This window comes from Penicillium solitum (assembly GCF_028829755.1).
Source record: "Penicillium solitum strain IBT 25940 chromosome Unknown utg000001l_segment0_segment0, whole genome shotgun sequence".
NCBI classification, from domain to species: Eukaryota; Fungi; Ascomycota; class Eurotiomycetes; order Eurotiales; family Aspergillaceae; genus Penicillium; species Penicillium solitum.
The window spans coordinates 8,880,957-8,898,876 of record NW_027072121.1 but is presented as its reverse complement, the minus strand read 5'-3'; the positions used below and the strand labels follow the sequence as shown (position 1 = coordinate 8,898,876).

General features: G+C 47.0%; 10 protein-coding genes across 10 annotated transcripts; 7 read left to right on the top strand and 3 right to left on the bottom strand.

Moving 5' to 3' along the window:
- Nucleotides 1-287: 287 nt before the first annotated feature.
- On the top strand, nucleotides 288-677 carry N7455_003447 (CVNH domain-containing protein; the record flags this gene model as incomplete). The annotated part of the gene is made up of 2 exons (XM_040961895.1): nucleotides 288-429; nucleotides 487-677. 2 exons carry the CDS (start codon nucleotides 288-290, stop codon nucleotides 675-677), a joined length of 333 nt encoding a protein of 110 aa, XP_040807656.1.
- A 686-nt stretch (nucleotides 678-1,363) lies between these two features.
- Nucleotides 1,364-1,771, top strand: N7455_003446 (uncharacterized protein; the record flags this gene model as incomplete). Its single annotated transcript, XM_065604486.1, has 4 exons — nucleotides 1,364-1,376; nucleotides 1,427-1,455; nucleotides 1,508-1,661; nucleotides 1,707-1,771. 4 exons carry the CDS (start codon nucleotides 1,364-1,366, stop codon nucleotides 1,769-1,771), a joined length of 261 nt encoding a protein of 86 aa, XP_065462977.1.
- A 3,499-nt stretch (nucleotides 1,772-5,270) lies between these two features.
- Nucleotides 5,271-6,287, top strand: N7455_003445 (uncharacterized protein; the record flags this gene model as incomplete). The annotated part of the gene is made up of 2 exons (XM_040961441.2): nucleotides 5,271-5,601; nucleotides 5,665-6,287. The coding sequence occupies 2 exons, from the start codon at nucleotides 5,271-5,273 to the stop codon at nucleotides 6,285-6,287; spliced, it is 954 nt and encodes a 317-aa protein (XP_040808116.2).
- A 113-nt stretch (nucleotides 6,288-6,400) lies between these two features.
- N7455_003444 (aspartate/glutamate racemase family protein) lies at nucleotides 6,401-7,081 on the bottom strand (the record flags this gene model as incomplete). The annotated part of the gene is made up of 1 exon (XM_040961423.2): nucleotides 6,401-7,081. One exon carries the CDS (start codon nucleotides 7,079-7,081, stop codon nucleotides 6,401-6,403), a length of 681 nt encoding a protein of 226 aa, XP_040808135.2.
- A 372-nt stretch (nucleotides 7,082-7,453) lies between these two features.
- Nucleotides 7,454-8,606, top strand: N7455_003443 (putative ubiquitin-conjugating enzyme; the record flags this gene model as incomplete). The annotated part of the gene is made up of 4 exons (XM_040961439.2): nucleotides 7,454-7,515; nucleotides 7,567-7,661; nucleotides 7,718-8,478; nucleotides 8,526-8,606. 4 exons carry the CDS (start codon nucleotides 7,454-7,456, stop codon nucleotides 8,604-8,606), a joined length of 999 nt encoding a protein of 332 aa, XP_040808155.2.
- A 216-nt stretch (nucleotides 8,607-8,822) lies between these two features.
- Nucleotides 8,823-9,131, top strand: N7455_003442 (uncharacterized protein; the record flags this gene model as incomplete). The annotated part of the gene is made up of 1 exon (XM_065604485.1): nucleotides 8,823-9,131. The coding sequence occupies one exon, from the start codon at nucleotides 8,823-8,825 to the stop codon at nucleotides 9,129-9,131; it is 309 nt and encodes a 102-aa protein (XP_065462976.1).
- Nucleotides 9,132-9,144: 13 nt separating this feature from the next.
- On the top strand, nucleotides 9,145-10,981 carry N7455_003441 (uncharacterized protein; the record flags this gene model as incomplete). Its single annotated transcript, XM_040961409.2, has 3 exons — nucleotides 9,145-9,459; nucleotides 9,513-9,943; nucleotides 9,997-10,981. 3 exons carry the CDS (start codon nucleotides 9,145-9,147, stop codon nucleotides 10,979-10,981), a joined length of 1,731 nt encoding a protein of 576 aa, XP_040808146.2.
- Nucleotides 10,982-11,107: 126 nt separating this feature from the next.
- N7455_003440 (GMC family oxidoreductase) lies at nucleotides 11,108-13,476 on the bottom strand. The gene is made up of 6 exons (XM_040961406.2): nucleotides 13,262-13,476; nucleotides 13,093-13,212; nucleotides 12,828-13,044; nucleotides 12,214-12,750; nucleotides 11,547-12,150; nucleotides 11,108-11,489 (listed from the first exon to the last, which is right to left on the bottom strand). The coding sequence occupies exons 1-6, from the start codon at nucleotides 13,303-13,305 to the stop codon at nucleotides 11,257-11,259; spliced, it is 1,755 nt and encodes a 584-aa protein (XP_040808107.2). The 5' UTR covers nucleotides 13,306-13,476; the 3' UTR covers nucleotides 11,108-11,256.
- Nucleotides 13,477-13,782: 306 nt separating this feature from the next.
- N7455_003439 (putative CUE domain protein) lies at nucleotides 13,783-15,222 on the bottom strand (the record flags this gene model as incomplete). The annotated part of the gene is made up of 1 exon (XM_040961433.2): nucleotides 13,783-15,222. The coding sequence occupies one exon, from the start codon at nucleotides 15,220-15,222 to the stop codon at nucleotides 13,783-13,785; it is 1,440 nt and encodes a 479-aa protein (XP_040808121.2).
- A 785-nt stretch (nucleotides 15,223-16,007) lies between these two features.
- On the top strand, nucleotides 16,008-17,273 carry N7455_003438 (M20 family metallopeptidase; the record flags this gene model as incomplete). The annotated part of the gene is made up of 1 exon (XM_040961405.2): nucleotides 16,008-17,273. One exon carries the CDS (start codon nucleotides 16,008-16,010, stop codon nucleotides 17,271-17,273), a length of 1,266 nt encoding a protein of 421 aa, XP_040808118.2.
- Between the last annotated feature and the right edge of the window lie 647 nt (nucleotides 17,274-17,920).

Genomic DNA, 17,920 nt, shown 5'->3' with positions numbered 1-17,920 from the left:
GTTGATCAATGAGTTAACTTCTAAATAACAGGTTTAATCAGATTAAAACAGCGTATCATATTTGAGTGGTTCGACCGTTAAACAACGATATCCAGTTTAAATAGCCCAATCCCCATATCTGCATGTCATCATGACCTAAATACGATCACAGCGTAAATAAGCAAAAATTTGCCACTAAGCTGAGATATTCCACACCATATATAGGCGATCATCCAAGTGTTTTTCTTTGGTAAAGTCTTGTCAGGATTTCCGAATATCACAAATCGAAACGTCAAATTATTTTAACCATGTCTTTCCACCACAGTGCATGTGATATCCGTCTGAGAGGCGAGCCCAGTTGCACTTTCTTGTCTGCAATTTGCAACAACGATGAGGGTAGTGGTCTTATTGACAATATGCCTCTCGATGAATATCTAGGAAATGAAAATGGTGAGACACAAGTGGTGTTGCAAATCGTATCATACTTAACCAACCGTCTCTCTTTAGGCCAGTTCAGTTGGGGTGGGAAAAACTTCAGTCACGATGCACGGAGTATCACCCTTTTAGCCCAGGGACCAGATAAGAGGCCCATCCTTCATTCTAATCTCAGGGACTCGTCTGGTAATTTTGTACCCAGCGAAATTGACCTGGCTACGCATATCGCCAACATCGACGGCCAGCTTGTTTACTTGTCCTAAATGCCCAATGCCCATCTGAAATTATCATGTTTAGTTAGCTAAAAATCTCCTGTCATATTCCTTTGTATCAAAAGGCCAATCAACTCATTGCGACGGAGAAGATGCCGTAAAACCCCGTGAACAAACCGGACCCTTATTAACTAACACTTTAGAATAGCTCTCTCCAAGGTTCCAAAGTTACCGGTACGGATTGTTCCAACATTAGAAGGCCCGGGGCCAGGTGTTGATTAATCGCCTCTCTCGGTGCCCTGCTTTTTTGTCTGAGGTCTGGCTGACGCACTGGCTGCCACTGCCGCCCATGATCTTCGTTTTTTTGGGGGGGGGGGGGGTGCGGGGCTTGTTAGGTAGGATTTGTACCATGGAAGTGTAATTAGAAGAATATCACATGGTCACATGTCAGTTCATACGATAAAATCACTTGGAATACCTACCGTTGGTACTCATCGTCTCATCCATGGATGGATGTTCCCCGGGGTTGAGTATCACTTCGTAACAGTCCGACGACTTTTGTCTGCCATTATTAGACCGAAATGCGTCATCATAATGTAAAACATTGCATTGTTAAATACCTAAGTCGATGGCTATATGGAAGGCACCGAACTAAAATTGTCCACTAACCATTTTTTGTTTCCCCTCAAAATTTTCTCCCCTTCCGAAAACCACCGTATACTATATCGTGCTTTATAATGTCAAGTCGGAGTAAGTCCTTACAATAACCCTCTGCTCTAGCCCTATTAAACAGTACTTAGGTTATAGTTGGGCTTGTGGTCCTCTCAAAGTACATTCCTTCCTCGGCGGATGCGACATCTATCTTTGCTAATTCTTCGTAGATTAAGGGTGAAATTAACCCTCAGTCAGCTGAAATTGCAGCTGGAATTTCAGCTGAATATTCTATTGTCGAAAACTCCTATGAAGACAAGATTATTGGGGAAAAGTCTACCTCGCTTCTTAGTGGTGAGCCATTCGTTTACTCCGGGGAGGCAGGTACGTTCATATCCACCTTTTCTCTACAAGGAACAGCAATTATAGCCCATGTTGAAGGAGATGTCTATGATACAGCCCTGGCTAGTATTGAGAAAATTGGCGATCTTTAACTTGAATCATTTTGATAATGTCACATGATATAAATGTCTTGTTACGCTTGCCAGAATATACATACCAGATTACACCCTACATTACCATTGGAGTTGGCTTCTGATGCTTTATACTGACAGCCTTCATTAACAATAGCAGAAATAGACCTACCAGTGATGTTTACTTCCATATAAAAATGATGCAGCAGCATGGTTGCTAAAACCTGGTCTCCTGACAAGCCGAACCCCGCTCGTTTCCCTCAGTTTGTGGTCCGGCCTCTTCTAAGGCCCACCTCCATCAAACCTTTCGTTCGGCTACCGCACAGCCTCTCATTTATATGGACCATTAGTCATACCGTGCTATTCTTAGGGGCTGAATACCTATGTGTCGCTTGCAGCCACTGCTGCTATCGCTAAGCTCCGCTAGCCAGTCGTTCTATGGGCTAATATAAAGACGAAATTCGTAGGAGGGCATGGGTTATACTACTTTAAGAAACCTCTGCTTTTTTTATATGCGTCTATCTCGTCCTATATGCCAATCAATCGTAGGTGACGAGCATGACATGGCGCCTTAGTAGAAGCATCATACCTAGGAGATAGACGACCGAGCGATGGTCTTAGTATATCGAGTTCCGACTCTCTGAATTTGAAGGCTATGCCAGTCTCGACTATCCCGTCGTGGATCACAGGCATCGCGAAATAATGATGGATTAGTACGTTATTCAGTAGTCCTAACCTTAAAGGCAAACTTTAGGGGCTCGCTACGTAAGGTATTGTCTACACATATGATAATTGGGTGATAGATCGTTGTAAGCAGATATAGGTCGGCGCAGCGGATCAATGGCAAAATTATAACGTAGACCGGGAATTTAAGGAGTTGTGTCGAGGAAACGACGGTGGTGGAGCTCGATGATCCGGTTGAATAGTAAAATGTCCCCACCGGCAGATCTCAGACGAGACGTCGAAGATACAGGGCGATAGGTTGGGTTTTATAGAACCACACACGGGCACGCACAAAGACCATCAGAGCTAAACCAGAATTGATAAAGCTAAACCGGAAGCAGACACTATCCAATTTCCGATATGGTGTAGTGGCTAACATCGCCGTCTCTCACACGGCAGCCGGGGGTTCGATTCCCCCTATCGGAGATCATCGTGAGATATCATTTTTGAATGTGGCCTATGTGCTCACTTTTTTAAACACGCAAGAAGTAAAGAGAAGCAGGTGATTATAAGGTAGATGCATAGTGAAATAAAGTTTCGTCCTGCATATAAAAACTTTTGGATGTACAAAAAAAAAGTACGAATCCTGCATTGCCTGCTAATCGTGCTAAGCGTACTAACACCACTACTGTTATGCTCTACTCTCCTTTGTCTCTCGCTCTACCCCATTGTGGTGAGTAAGAGTATATAGTTCGTTACTGCTGTGCCTGAGCAAAAATGTTTCATTTCTCTATCTCTATGCCCTTAGAAAATCGCCACTCAGACGAAATTTACCCGGTTGAATATGAATGCCGCAACGAAGAGGAAGGTAATATCAAGGGTTATATATACATAGAAAAGACTTTTCCACAGAGGATGCTTTTTTGCTCACCTCCCCCCCCTCTTTTGCATACACTTAAAAAAAAGACATGACAAGGCCGACTAGTTATTCTCGTTGTATGTATATATATCATCGTCATAGTATGATCGTGTACAAAAAATGTAAAAGCAAGACTCCGATAGGGGGAATCGAACCCCCGGCTGCCGTGTGAGAGACGGCGATGTTAGCCACTACACCATATCGGACAGTTGTTGAAGAAATCGGGCCGAAAAAGTATTATGTATCGGGATGTGTGGGGTGGGGTGAAATATCAGGAGTGGAGTGGCCCTTCCTCTATTTTTATTGGGTGGCCTGGAATTGCTGCCTATAGGCGCATCGGCTAGTTGCACATCATACCTGATGTCTTGGAGATCAATGATTCTAATGAAATGACAGGAACTAGGAAAACTGAGAATGGAGAGTGGATTGTGTGAAGAAAAAGGGCGTCACTGTGTCCTAAGATACTATAACACAGACCTATCTTGATGAATTCCCTCTCTCGGTATCGATTACGATATACGTCGCATATGAAGTGTTTGGATGATGTTCTTTTCAATGTTCGCATACAGGTTTTAGATCCACCATCTTGAAGAGTCTCTGCACAATACTACCCGCAAAAAAAGCTGTCCGAACCGCGATGGGCAACTAATTGGCAACCTTCCTGCCTCCTTATTACCCTCAATGACTACCGTAATGTACTCCAATAATCCGGTCTAGATATCATCAAGTTCACCCAGGTGCGAGATTATGTTCATCGTAATTCTAGGACTATCACGTTCGGACTCAGTTAGGTAGGTAACGATGGAGGAATGACTACACTCCTGCCGTGGCTGTTGATGGTATGGCGGCTTTGGGATTTGACCATGGCTATCATCCACTACGCACAGTCATGAATAGACTTCCGCAAATCCCAACCCAGCCCACAGCCCATTCGTGGGGGCCTATTGGGCCTCCATTAAAGCCCATTAGGGGGGTTTACCTAGTATCCTGTAATCGCTATACAATGTTATATTCTCACCCTTCTACTAATTGTATGGATTTCAAATTTAGGATATATAATAACAATAACTATATATGTACAGATTTTAATTTTTAAAAAAAAAATCCGATCAATAGAGGTCGAGACATTATTAAAAATGCTAATGTGAATGTTTTCATGTTGGATATATATTTAGGATCTATGTGGGAGTACTACTACTTTCTAAGTAAACATCTGTAATTTACAAATTGTTTAATTAACGCGTTTTTATATATATTTAGACGTGATATAGAGAGATAACTAGTAATTGGTACAAAATCACTTAAAATAATAAAATACTACCTTTAGGATAAGGCTAGAAACGGAGGTAAAACGAAGGGTAATTTTAATACCCCTTTTAGGGGGTTCAACTTTACTTGGCATGTAATCGGGCCCAGGTTGGGCCTTGGGCTTTGGGCTTTATGGGCTCTGCGGAAGTCTAGCCATGAATCTTGCTGAACTTGCCAGTGTAAGACGCCTTTTAGGTCTCCACGAATTCGAACCAAAAAAATCCTCTGACCCGGGATCGAACCAGGGACCTCAAGATAACAAGTTCTCTGAAGAACAGGGCAATTACAGTCTTGCGCTCTTCCAGCTGAGCTATCAGAGGAGTTGATATAATAACAAAAGGTGCCTCAAGGCCTGATAAAATTGAAGTCGATGAAGTTATCGGCAGTACGGAATAGATCGGCGTCCACGGGTAGATCGGGGATTTTCTTATCGGATTCCTTATCAGTCAGTAGATCGGAATGTTGGAAGTGTTTTGACATGTGAAACCGGAGATTTTTGTTGAGCTATTTTAGTTGTTTTCTGTCATTTGCCATCTGGTTCAAAATTTGACCCCAAACCCCTACAAGTGCCCATATATATCGGAAATAACTACATAGCTTTCAACTTCAACTCAGATCATCGCATTGCTAATGGAGTACTCGGGACTCGCTATTTTCCCCATCCCGGCGTCCATTCGGCGTCGACTACCCCGCCTGTATTCTTCCCGGGCCGTGTCCAAGGTCAACGAGTCAAGTGGGGATCAGCACCGTGGACTGACATCTTCGTCCGAACCTCATCTGCTATGTCACAGTCACTTCTCTGCGTCAGTAGTACCCGAGCTGCAAAGGCCTTCAACGGCCAGCGATGACTTGGATTCCTTCGAGTCTGGCTCCGTGGGATCAGATACCCCCCAAGAGGACATGGGATCCACGACTAAATACGAGACCGCGTCTGGCCTGCGGTGGAATCGAGTCGTACCCGGTGAGTCCTCCATAAATTCTTATATGAAGTATTCATCGCATAACTTTCACTGACTTCGTGAAGCGTTCAATCTTCTCCGCAATGCGGGATATGAAGCTCAGCAGCCGCAGCCTGATGGTCGCCTGGCTAGATCCCTCTATGTTAACGCTCTGGTCTATCTTCTCGATGCTTTGCCTCCCGATCTGACTGTCGAGGAAACTTCCATGCTTCAGCGCAATATCCCAGAGCAGGTCAAAGTTGGGTTAACGACATACCACCCGCCGCCCGAGTATATGGATGGCGCGAATCATAAAATAAGGCCCCAGCCAAGATCCTATCTGCATAAAATTCTCGCCTCAACAATTGTGCATCTCTTCATTCTATTGCGTTTCATTATACCATATGCAAAGGTGCTATTGCGCCAATTGTATGAGTATGAGCGGACACATCGCATTACTGAGCGCATCATGACTACTACATTGGAGGCAGCTGATGAGTTAGGGAAAGGCAGTGTTACTATTGGAGCTGCTGTTTGCAAGTTCAATGAAGGGCGGGTTGGCGTTGCTCTCACAAATTTCGCAGCTTGGTGGATGGAAGGTGTAGCTGGAGGGATATACGAGGGAGTTGGTGAGGGGATGGTACATTTGGGTCTCTTGGGTAAAGAAGCGAATTTAGATAGACTCAGTTTCCAACCAATGAGTATGTAGATAGGTTATAGACAGAGTTTAGATTAGATTATGTCCTACCAACAGCAATGATTCATATTCACGGAGTTCGGGGCACCACATCGATAGAATTTGGAGGCAAAAAACTATATTGCTCACTCTTTGGTCGCAAAATCGAGGGCCGCATGGGAGAGAAGTCGTGTCGTGTCGACAACTCCGATACCACAGTTTTGTTCCGTAAGAACAAGCGGCAACTCGGTACAACCAAGGATAATACCATCACACCGTGTAGCAAGCTCCTTCGCAATGCGCACCAACTCGCTTGTCGTGTTTTCCAGTAAGATTCCATTAATTAACTCGTTCACAATTGCATTCATGACGATTTCCTGATCAGCGTCAGACACATAGACCGCAGCCATGTCCCTCTTTTGTAGCGGTCCATTATAGAGACCGTTTTTGATAGTCCAGTTTGTGCCTAGAACACCAACCCTCTTGTATCCTCGTTTTTTGCAGTGATTTGCAGCCACATCAAGGATACTGAGAACAGGGATGTTTGACTGGGCCACGATTTCATCGAAAGCAATGTGTGGAGTGTTGGCACTGATGATGGCAAACTCCGCGCCAGCTTTGGCCGTGCGGTTGATCGAGTCAGCGAGTGATGCTGCCAGGGCCTGGTTGTCACCGGATTTGAGTGCTTGTTCCAGGTCTCCGTAGAGAGGGGTGTGGGTGACAATTTGAGGGTAAGCAATGCCCCGGCGCGCTGCTTCTCGTCCGATTTCTTGGTGGGCGATGACCCCACCTTCAATGGTTGGGATGGAGATTCCGATGGTTTTCATATTGATCGTTTCAGGTGGTTCGTAATGAATTAGCGAAGTAAAAAAGTAAGCAGGGGTACATTGTGTGAGATGGTCTTAACCTTAGTTAACTAACTAATTTAGTGCTTTAATATATATGCTTAGTGACATGCCAGATGTCTCAGCCGCAAAGAACCACGTAGATAGTGTCCGTAGGTTCATGTTTTATTAGCCAGTCATTATGATTCAAGTTAATAAAATCTGTCAAACTCTTGACTCATATGTATAAAATTGGAACTCCCAAGCCGTTCAATGCTCAATGTTTTGAGTTCGGATGTAGATCGGTGATAAGCAATCGATAAGCTGGGTGTCAACCCCCGGATCTTCCCAACTTCCTCCTCTGCTCAAGTAGACATGTCGACCTCCAAGTTGCCCTGCATACCTTCACTCCGGAAGCAGCAGCTCCACCTGGAATTGTGAGCTTCTTCAACACGCGCAGACCAATCCGTGTACTGACTCTCCCATAGCGCGAGCTTGAGACGTGCAGCACCGCCAGGGGTTTATGTGAGCCTCGCGCCCGGGGACCCAACACTCTGGAATGGAGTGATTTTCGTTCGTTCAGGTGAATTAAAATTTATTATCCACTGCACCCACGCCCCGACTGATTCCCGTTTGCAGGCCCCTATGCTTCGGCCGTCCTCCGATTCCAACTCCGCTTCCCAGACACCTATCCCGACCTGCCTCCTCTAGTCACCTTCGCGACCGACTTGTTCCACCCATTGATTGTGCCTCTCACTACATATACCTTTAGCACCGGCTCGGCAAGTGACAATCCCGTTAGCGCAACGGATGATGAACGATTACCGCCCGGCGGATTCAGTCTGCGCCATGGATTCCCTCATTGGTTTGGCAGGGCAAAGCGGAGCGGATTAGCATCGGGGAATACATCACGGAATGTAAGCGGTACGAGTGCAAGTGCTGCATCGACAGGACATGAAAGCTCTGCCGACCCGACTACAGATGATGGTGATGAATCGAACGCGTCAAACCCTCCAGTGACATCAGTGGCTAGTGAGGACGGCGACGGAGAGGCGCCACGTCTGGCACAGACACCTTCTATGGACCAGATTGCGGAACGAAGGGATGTCGTCCCGGTGTCGGAGATATTGGATTACATTCGGTCGACATTTGATGACGAATTGGTTCTGGATTCGCTGCCGGTTGAGGTCGCAGGGAACCCTGGAGCATGGCATGCATGGCAGGCACATCGTCGGGGAGGCCCTCGAGGACAACTGAAACGAGGAAGCCCGCAGGCTCGGCTTCCGGGGGATTGGCACTGGGATGGAATCTGGGCCAGGCGGGTGAAAGATGAGATTGAAAACTCTCACTCTGAGCCGATGCTGTTTGGAGGTGCTGCTCGCGGGAGCGTGGATGAAATGGTATGTCGATTGATGCCGACTCTCGACTTATGCTAACCACATTGTAGATTCGATTTTCGCGGTTGGATGATACAACCATGAACTCAGTCAAGGAGAAAATGGCTGCGATGGCAGAGAACGGGATATAAGTGCTATTATGATACCCAAAAATGCTACTTTTCCTCTTTTGAATGTTCTTCGACTTAACCTTGGAGAGTCCCATGGATCCTCCGCCCAAGAGCCATGGAAATGACATCGTCGTTGCCGTCTTAGTCGTCGGTGCTCTGGGAAGCGGCAGGAGCATATGGCTTCAATGTTGTTTACTTCCCCAATCTCTCCTTCTCACATCAATATATTCGACCAAAATGACCTATAAGCTATCCTATGATATCAAAAGCTCAGCTTTAATTATTGCATTGATCCTTGTTCCTATCGTTGTTCTCATCTTCGTTGTTGTGATCGCTCTTGCGTGTTCCAATTACTGGAGCATTCATTCCCTCAAAGAATCGTGCCTGTCGTGCTTCAGTCTTTGGAAGCAACAGAGACGCAACAAGATCCCATCGGACTCAGAGGCCTGCCCCGTCAACCCCCACTCAACTTTGGCTCGTGCCACAGAGGCTTCGGATATTCAGATTGAGTTTGAGCGCCCTGTCACCAACAGTGAGCATGTTTAGATCTCGCCACATCATGGAGGACACACCAACTACGCCGATAACTGTGCTCAAACGCCGCACCCCATGCATCACACACATACATAGAACCAACTCGATATCTAGCTCTGCTTCGAGTTTGTCATATCCACAGATCCCTTCTCGTCGTTCATCCCTTTCTGCGAGTGCAGAATACGATTCGAGTGATCCTGCGGCATCAACCAGAACCCCGTCTCTCAGCGATAGTCTTTACAATATCGATGTGGTGAAAATTCGACAGGATCATGCTTCAGCTTCCAGAGGTATCCGCAAGACTGGTATTGATGTGAATGAAGACCCATTTATCGACCAGGTAATTGCTGCCATGATGTCAATGGTTTTGTTCCTGCTGACTGTTTACCGAAGACATCGCGACGCCGTGTTGATCCTCGAAAAGGACTCATGACCCAGAGTGGGTATCAATTAGCGCCACAACTTCTTGTTCGCTGGAGCTCCGGGTCTTATGGCTCTGTAGAGCCATGTCTTTCGTCGAAGTCAGCCTCGGTTTCCGGCGCAATGGAACCACCGGACGATTCCATCTCAAAACATAAATCTAGAGTGGGTAGTGCCCGGTCTTTATCGAACATGCTGCGCCCAGGGTCGTCTGGATTACTCTGTCCGCTCGAGCTACCCGTCGCATTTGCTAGTGTGAGATCCTACACAAGCTTGCCGTGCATGGGCACAGATTCGATGTCAGTATGGGCGTCAGTAAATGTATCTGCTGATGTTGAGCCAATTTCCCTACCCGAGAGCTCGAGCCTTGCACCCCTTGATATCATTATACTTCTTGACAGCTTGTGAGTAAGGGCTTACTCGTCAAAGAAAACATGTTTTGCTGACCATGAAACAGGCAGCAATCTTCTGTTAGCCTTGTGACATCAATGGTCCTGGCATCTTCTGTGCTTACTTCAAATTTGCTCATCAACAGTGACAGGGTAGCCGTAGCATGTGTTAACGGAAGTTCTAAAAATGGGTTTGAGCTATTGCTTCCGTTGGCGTTCCACTCATTCGAGACGTTGAGAACTGCTCTGAATGAATTTTCCCTCCGTCAGTTGAAAAAGAAAACGAGAAGATCCCCCGACGCGGGTAAGTCTATTCGGCAGGCATCTCGACTCTTCTACCCGTCTCCCAGAGCAGCGTTTTGTCATCTGGTATTCATTTCCGCGTGTTCTCCAGAAAATCTGTTTATATCTGGCGTGGACACGGCTATTGGTATTCACACGATCTCCCCTCAGCTTCGTTTTCCCCTTGAGACAGCAAACCATCCACTTGGCTGGCACATTTTCTACGATGCCGACGGAGACGATCCACGATCCTGCGAAGTTCATTTCATGCGAAAGGTCTCTAAAGTCGTCCGGCAGCTCCGTACTGGTCTCAGCCCTGGGGCCCTATCAGACTTGAAACTGTTTGTTGGGCAGGGCCACGGATGTCAGTTTGAGTCGGCAATGGAAGACTGCCATCTGGTGCGGTTGCGACCAGGGGAGACCTGGATCTTGAAAGTGAAAATTGGTGTGCCGATCAAGTTTTATCAGGAAACTCAATTGACTGAACACCCTATTCTCGAAGATTTGATCAGGCAGATCAACAGTGTTCTAAAAGCGTATTCTTCCGAGCCGGTTGCCCAGCATGTTCTAAGCGCCCGCCTCGAGCACCAGCACTCTTTGCTACCGAAACCGCATACCATTTGTTTGGAAACTCATTGCACCATATCGCGCACCCCGGGTGTGCCGCCCCGTCCCCCGAACGACCGTCAGGAAGTTTCAGCGCTAATGTCGTATGAACTTGATGACGATGCTATCAGTATCAGCTTGGGATCTGCAAGCGAACTCAGTTGAGATCAACTGATTGTATTTGCTTTTTGGAGTCATCACACTATTCTTATGGGCTTTCTTCTGGATTTGCTCTTGACAGACTTGAGTTATGCTTCATATTTGTACCACTATAGGAAGGCTCTCTCTAACCCTTGAAGTATAAGTTTCAATTGGATGCAACTCGCTATTTGGCCAATGAATTGAAATTCTTCGTTGTGTTCCAATGCAGCACTGAAACTGGGTATAGCATAGACATGAAGCAGACATAAACACAAAAACGTCGCAATAGACATGAAGTATCATATGCGAGGATAGACATTGCCTGCCATCCGCCATGTCTCTTTGATTAAATCCGCACATTTCTCCCCGATGCCATAAGCCGGCATCTGGGTATGTCCTCCATGCAATTTAGGCATGACACTGCAATCAGCAACTCTCAGCCTCGAAACACCCCTGACCTGCAATTTCTCATCGAGAACAGCCATAGGATTATCCTTCTTCCCCATGGCACAAGTACCCGCCGCATGGTAGCCTATTAACAAAAACGTTAGTCAACCACAAGCCAAATGAAATTCCAAACCCAACTCACAAGTAGTCGCATGTTGCTTCACATACGGAATCCACTCCTCCCTCGTTTTATAAGTATGATGATTCAAATTCGGCGGCCAAGACCCCTTAACAATATCCTTGGTCCCAGCACCCTTCATAACAACCTCATTCCCAAACCGACAAGCCTCACTAAGAACCAACAGATCGAGCGGATCGGCCAAATAATTACAATCAACAATCGGGTTCACCGATGCATCCGCCGATTCAAGAACCACCGTGCCACGAGACTTCGGTGAAAATAGCTCTGCAATCATCGAAAACGCGTGCTGGTTGTCAATCGGGAATTGGTCGTATTGCTTGGGACCGCCGTAGCACTCTGTGGTGAAGAACTCGATGTTTGGTTGTTGTGGTGTCAAGCCCATGGGGTCACGGCCTGGGTGGCGGGGTGCGTTTTTCCACAGTGGCTCATCTTTCAGTCTGTCGTCGAGACGTGCGAAGGCGAAGCTGCCGAAGGGGAAGGTGGATAGGAAGCCTGTTTTGTTCTCTTTCCATTGTGTGTAGGTTCGGTCGAAGTTGTCGCCGTGGTATACGTGGTGGTCGTTTGTTAGGCCTTGTTTTTCGGTTTCGTAGAACATGAATACGATCTAAAGGGTGTGAGTGTTAGGATGGTTCATGTTGATATTGATGGGTGTGTAGGGATTACTAACGAGATGGTCCATTAGGTTCTTGCCCACGCCTGGTAGGTTGACCAAAGAGGGAATATTGTGCTGTGCTAGCTCAGCCTTGGGGCCGATTCCAGATCGAAGGAGGATTGCGGGACTGCAGTAGGCGCCTGCGGAGATTATGATCTCTTTTCGAGCGTAGTAGACGGTAGAGCTGCCGTCTGAAGTTTGCGTGACTACGCCGGAAGCGCATGTCGCGTTTTCCCGCTTGCTGAATATGATTTTGTCGACAGTGGTATCGGTCTTGATGGTGATATTTCCACGGTGGTTCTTGTTGGTAACAAAATCAGCGCCTGATGTCCGCAGGCCCTGATACACCGTGCGAGGTACATGGCCACATCCTTGCGCAACATCGCCAGTGCTGAACATGTCGTGATGCAAGGGCATGCCTTGCGAGACATAAGAGTCCATTAGGAGATGGGAGATGGGTGCCAGATCGTGCGGCTCTGTGTGAAGGGGTCCGGAGTGACCGTGGCTTTCTCTATCGGCCTGGAACCATGCCTTTGGGTGGAAGGTCTCGGACTACTTATGTTGTTAGTACCTAGTTGAGTATCGGTATCAATACCGGCGTGTCGTGGAATCATGCCACTACTCCCTACCTTTCTCATATACTTAAAGAACTCTTCTCCACTCCACCCATCTAGTCCCCAGTCATCATAGTCCTGCTTGTTGCCACGAATGCAAAGTGTGCCATTGCACCCGCTAGATCCTCCAAGGAATCGGCCACGGCTCAGCTTCACTTGGCGGTTATCAACCCCCGCCATTGGAGGGGTGACGAAGTTCCAGTCGGTCTCAGCATCGAAGTTGTTTGACCACCTGGCCTGTCAGTAACAATGGATGCATCAACAAGCCTTTGTAACTCACCCGCCGGTCATATGAACATTTTCCAAGTCCTTGTTGTGTTGTCCAGCCTCCAGCAGCAAGACGCTGACCTCAGGGTTCTCAGCTAGTCGACCAGCAACCACACAGCCCGAGGTTCCTCCTCTACCTCAGTGTTAGTAAGATCATAGACTTCCGTGGGTAGCTATCTTACCCGCAGACAATATAGTCATAGGTATCTTTGATTCCAAAAGCCATGGTGTAGATTGCAGATCACGATTGTATAAAGATGGCAAATGAAAGATCACCAACGAAAGGGATGAATTTCGCTCTCACCAGCTTTTTACACCGCACATTTGAAACAGCGGCGCGGCGCGGGGGGGCATTCCGCATCCAATATTTTTCATATTGAGGGGTTAGGGCAATCCTACCTACTTCTGTACGCATTGATTGGAGGTAGGCCCATGCATATATATTAGAGGGGAGATCCGGTGAAAGGCTAGCAGTACATGGTATGTAATTGGCCCAAATGGGGGTGTCAAGACGGGTGAAGACCCCCCAAAGTGGAGTTGCGCGGAATGCAAAGTCCACTTTCCGAAAGTGGCCGAGGGCCGCAGTCTCCAAACCTTATTTTGCGGAGTTCAGCTTCACAGGTCAGGTCTGTCTCACAGGTATAAAAAGTACTTTTCAAGAGCGGGATCATTCCACGTCTTTACCATGCATGGGTCTCATGACCTATTTTTGGGATGCCGAGAAATTCACCAAAGTAGGGGCCTTGTCCTGGATGGCTTTCTTTCCCCACACCGGATCCCCATCATCATTAAACTCGGCCCACTGGAAGAATGAACACCCTTCCTTCCCTGGTGCAAATCCAGCATAGCACATCCACATGTATCTTCCTCGTGTCTTATGTTTGCGTTGTGCACACCGAAGAATCGTGTGTTCGCCACACTTGCAACGTGGGGTGTAGCGTGGGTGTAATGTATCACGATACCAACGATATGTGATATTGATACGCCTGTTCCCAGAGATCGGATGTGGGGAAATGGTTTGAGCCGGGGCAATAGAGTGTTTCCACTCCTCTTGCATCTCTGCGTGCATAATGAGGAGAGAATTGTGCGGAAGATGGATTGAGATTTGACCTTGGGCATCAGCGCGTGCGGCTGATGCAGTCTGGTTCCCCGCAGGATTTGAAACTGGACTAGACTTATTGGCATGGTGATCTTCGGCAGTCTCGTCGTCTCGAGGTACTACCCGACGGACTCGGAATTCGCGTGCCACGCCCAAGCTTAAGCTTCCTATCACCGGATGTGGTCCAAGATAGGTGAGCTCGTCGGAGTGATATCCCACGCTTTCGGCCGGCCCGTCGTAGCAGTTGACAAACGCTGCGTTGGGGCGCCACTCCTTTGGTGACTGGTATTGCAATTTCTTCCCGTCTGGGTAGACGTCTCGAATTCGTTTGTTGATCTCGTCGTTGACGATTTTCTGTACTTGACGTGACACTGACCGTAGCTGCGGTGTTGCCTGACGTACATTTGACCGATATGTGCCACCGTAAGTATATTCCGAGGTCTGTTGCCGGTGTTCTTCGGGTGTAGAGACATACACAGCGTGCGTGTGGGGACTCTGGACGGTGCGGTTGAAGACTTGGAAGTCATACCGATGAAAGTGTTTCGATTCATCAAGCAATTCAAGCAGAAGTGTGTTTGCTTCTTTAGCTGGTAGGAAGTTGTGGATGATAGTACAAGGTGTGTATGTGGCAATATCCTCAGGCGAGTAAAGGTGTAAGGTTTTGCCTTTTGTTGGAGGCGGAAGCTTTTCCTTGCTCGCAATTTCATGTAAAGGTTTCATGCTCCCATCTTCAGCTGTTGTAAAAACATGTGATGAGAGAGATGTCTGCATGCCGGGTGTTGAGGTAACAGCAGCTCGCTTTTTGCTGACGGGTGTGCATGCTGTGGAGTCTTTTGCAGAGAGGAGTCCCGCAACACTCTCCACAGACCCTTCGCAGGATACGAGTATATCCAATAACTCATCCTGCTCGATAGTCGGGAAAAGAGATAGCAGTATTGCTAGCTTGGTATCAGTTGAGTCTTCACAGGGATCTAGTGAGTCCTGCTTGGTATCCTCGCTTAGACTCGAGAGCCGTGGACGCTTCCTAGATATGAAAGCATCCATGTTCCAAATCCATTCTTTCGAAGGTCTGAAAAGTCATGAATGGGGGCTCGGGATGTTTGAGGTAATTGATAAGCCTGGGATGAAATGCTTATCGGCACATGATTGCTGTGGAAGTAACCAATCAGATTACGGTTTCATAGATGCAGGCCCATGGAATGAAACTATTTCATTTTCACCTTTCAGTACTAATACTAGGGTATGTCCTACATACGGCGTAGACATAACACTAAAGATCATGCTGACGGTCGCTTGTTAGTGGAGGGGAATGAAATGCCGGCCACTCAAAATTTAGTTAACTTCTTACAGTACATTCTCTCGCACTACCTTTTAATCTACTAAAATGACGCTTTTTTGACGTTTTCTCTTCAAAATCTCACAGTGCTGTGTTATGAGGACTTAAAAGGATAGCCGTTTCTTAATATATAATACTCGGTGCCCGCGGACTCCATGTAGTAATCGAGTCTACTATTCCAACGAATGGGGAAACAGCATTCTGCTATGGTGGAGCTATCGCCCTATATATTAGTCAATATTTATGTTTAATTATAAGTATAAAGTCTCAGCGAGGAACTTTTCATTATTATCTCTTCTTTATCCTTACCTAGCTTGGAATGAGACTGCAACAAGTTAATAAAAACCACCGAACGGCATTCTGCTTGCTCGCAAGACCCCCGAGTTTACATCGTTCCTTGTAAGACACCCTACCCTGTATTATTCATTGGTCTGATCCCTAACGGGGGAAAATACCTAGTACCATCAACAGGCCCTATTTCAGTACCTTCAATATGGAACACATCACGCAAAAGGTGGACGAATGGATCATGCGCGACAAGGAAGCTATCACTAAACTGGTCTCCGCTTTTATCCAATGCCAGACACCGAGTCCACCTGGTGACACTCGAGAGGCTATGATTTTGGTGGAGAAGTTTCTCTCTGCTAGGGACCTCTTCTCTAAGAGAGTTACAGCCGAGGAGTCAATGCCGAATATCCTTTCTACGATCCCTATGGCGACAGAGGGACGGCACTTGATGCTAAGTGGACATCTGGATGTCTTGCCAGCTGGGGATGAACCAGGATGGCATGATGACCCGTGGAGTGGCAAGATTGCTAACGGTCGTGTCTGGGGCCGAGGCACCAGTGATATGAAGGCCGGTGTTACCGTCATTCTCTTTGCATATTACTACCTGTTTGAGTTAAGACAGTACCTATCTGGAAGATTGTCCCTCGCCCTCGCATCAGACGAGGAGACTGGTATGGGTCGCGGGACTGGACATATGTTCACTCAAATTCCGAGCGAGATGGAAGCTGACTGTGTTCTGTCCCCCGAGCCAAGTGGCACGGAGGCTATCGCATTCTCCTCCAAGGGCTACCTGCAGTTCAATGTCAGCATTGCGACCCGCGGTGCCATCTCTGGTTATCCCAACCACAGCCCCAGTGCCATCCGTATCGCTACCGACATCATTCGCGATCTGGACGAGCTGGAGAATATTCCTGTTGAAGTCCCCCCTTCAATTAAGGTGCTACTCGAAGATGCGCAGTATCGAGAATGGTACGATGGAATGTACGGAGAAGGAAGCGCGGCAGTGATTCCCCTTATTTCAGTAAATGTTGGCACTATCGCAGGCGGCAACTCTCCATCTGTTATTTCGCCTGATTGTTTCTTTGAAGTCACTGTTGTCACACCCACTGGTATGGATCCGGAGGTGGTCTTTAAGAAGGCCCAAGCCATAGTCGGGCGATATCCAGAAGCTTGTATTGAGTTGGAAGGGGCTGATATAGGAGACATATCAACCACGGATCACGAGATGCCAGTCATCCTCCAGAATATTGTCACGCAGCTTGGTTGGCCTAAGCCTAAGCTTGCTCCTGATATTGCGATTTCTGATCTCCGGTATTGGAGATATCGTGGGATTCCAGGGTTCTGGTATGGACCTAACGGTGACAATGTGAGCGCGGCCAATGAATACGTGGAAATTGAACAGGTGCTGCACCTTGTTCGTACTTACGTGCTGGCTTCGGCGCAGTATCTACAAAAACACAACCATTCCTGATGCCTGCAAAAAGAACAAGGAGATTCTCTGGGATTTCCACCTTTGCCATAAACGATGATTTGAAATGGATTGCAAATTGTAGATTGATAGCGAAAAGGACAATTTCTATAGAAAGGCCGTGAAAGTAGAACTGTTAGAATTATCTAGTACTACATGTTTTCCTACCTCTAGAGTACTGTGTTTAAGCTGATCTCGTGAAATCCCATCCAATTTGTGTTCGTCGGGGGAGGCTCTATAGTTCCTTCTTATTATATTGTGTTCCTTCCTACTAGATCGCAAGAACAGCCGCACTTTCCTTGTGATCAGGAATCCCCTCGGTTTCATTTGCTCTACACCCGGGAGCAATATGTAGGAGCTCCCCCTCTTTGAGACAATTCATCTTGATAGATGGAGCAGTAGGGTCACCAGCGTAGGGCTTGCACTTTTTTGCAGTGCTGGTGCTAGAAGATTGGAAGGAATATCAAGAAGACATTCAAGAAGACATTGTAAAAATAACACGCCTCAAATCATCGAATCCCAACGTATCAGATTATTGAATCATGTGGCCAAGGATAGAGGCTGCATATTCGGCTAACTATTCTTATGAAATATATGTGAAAAGGATGTGGGAACGATTCAAAGGGCCAACGTAACATCCTTGAATATAG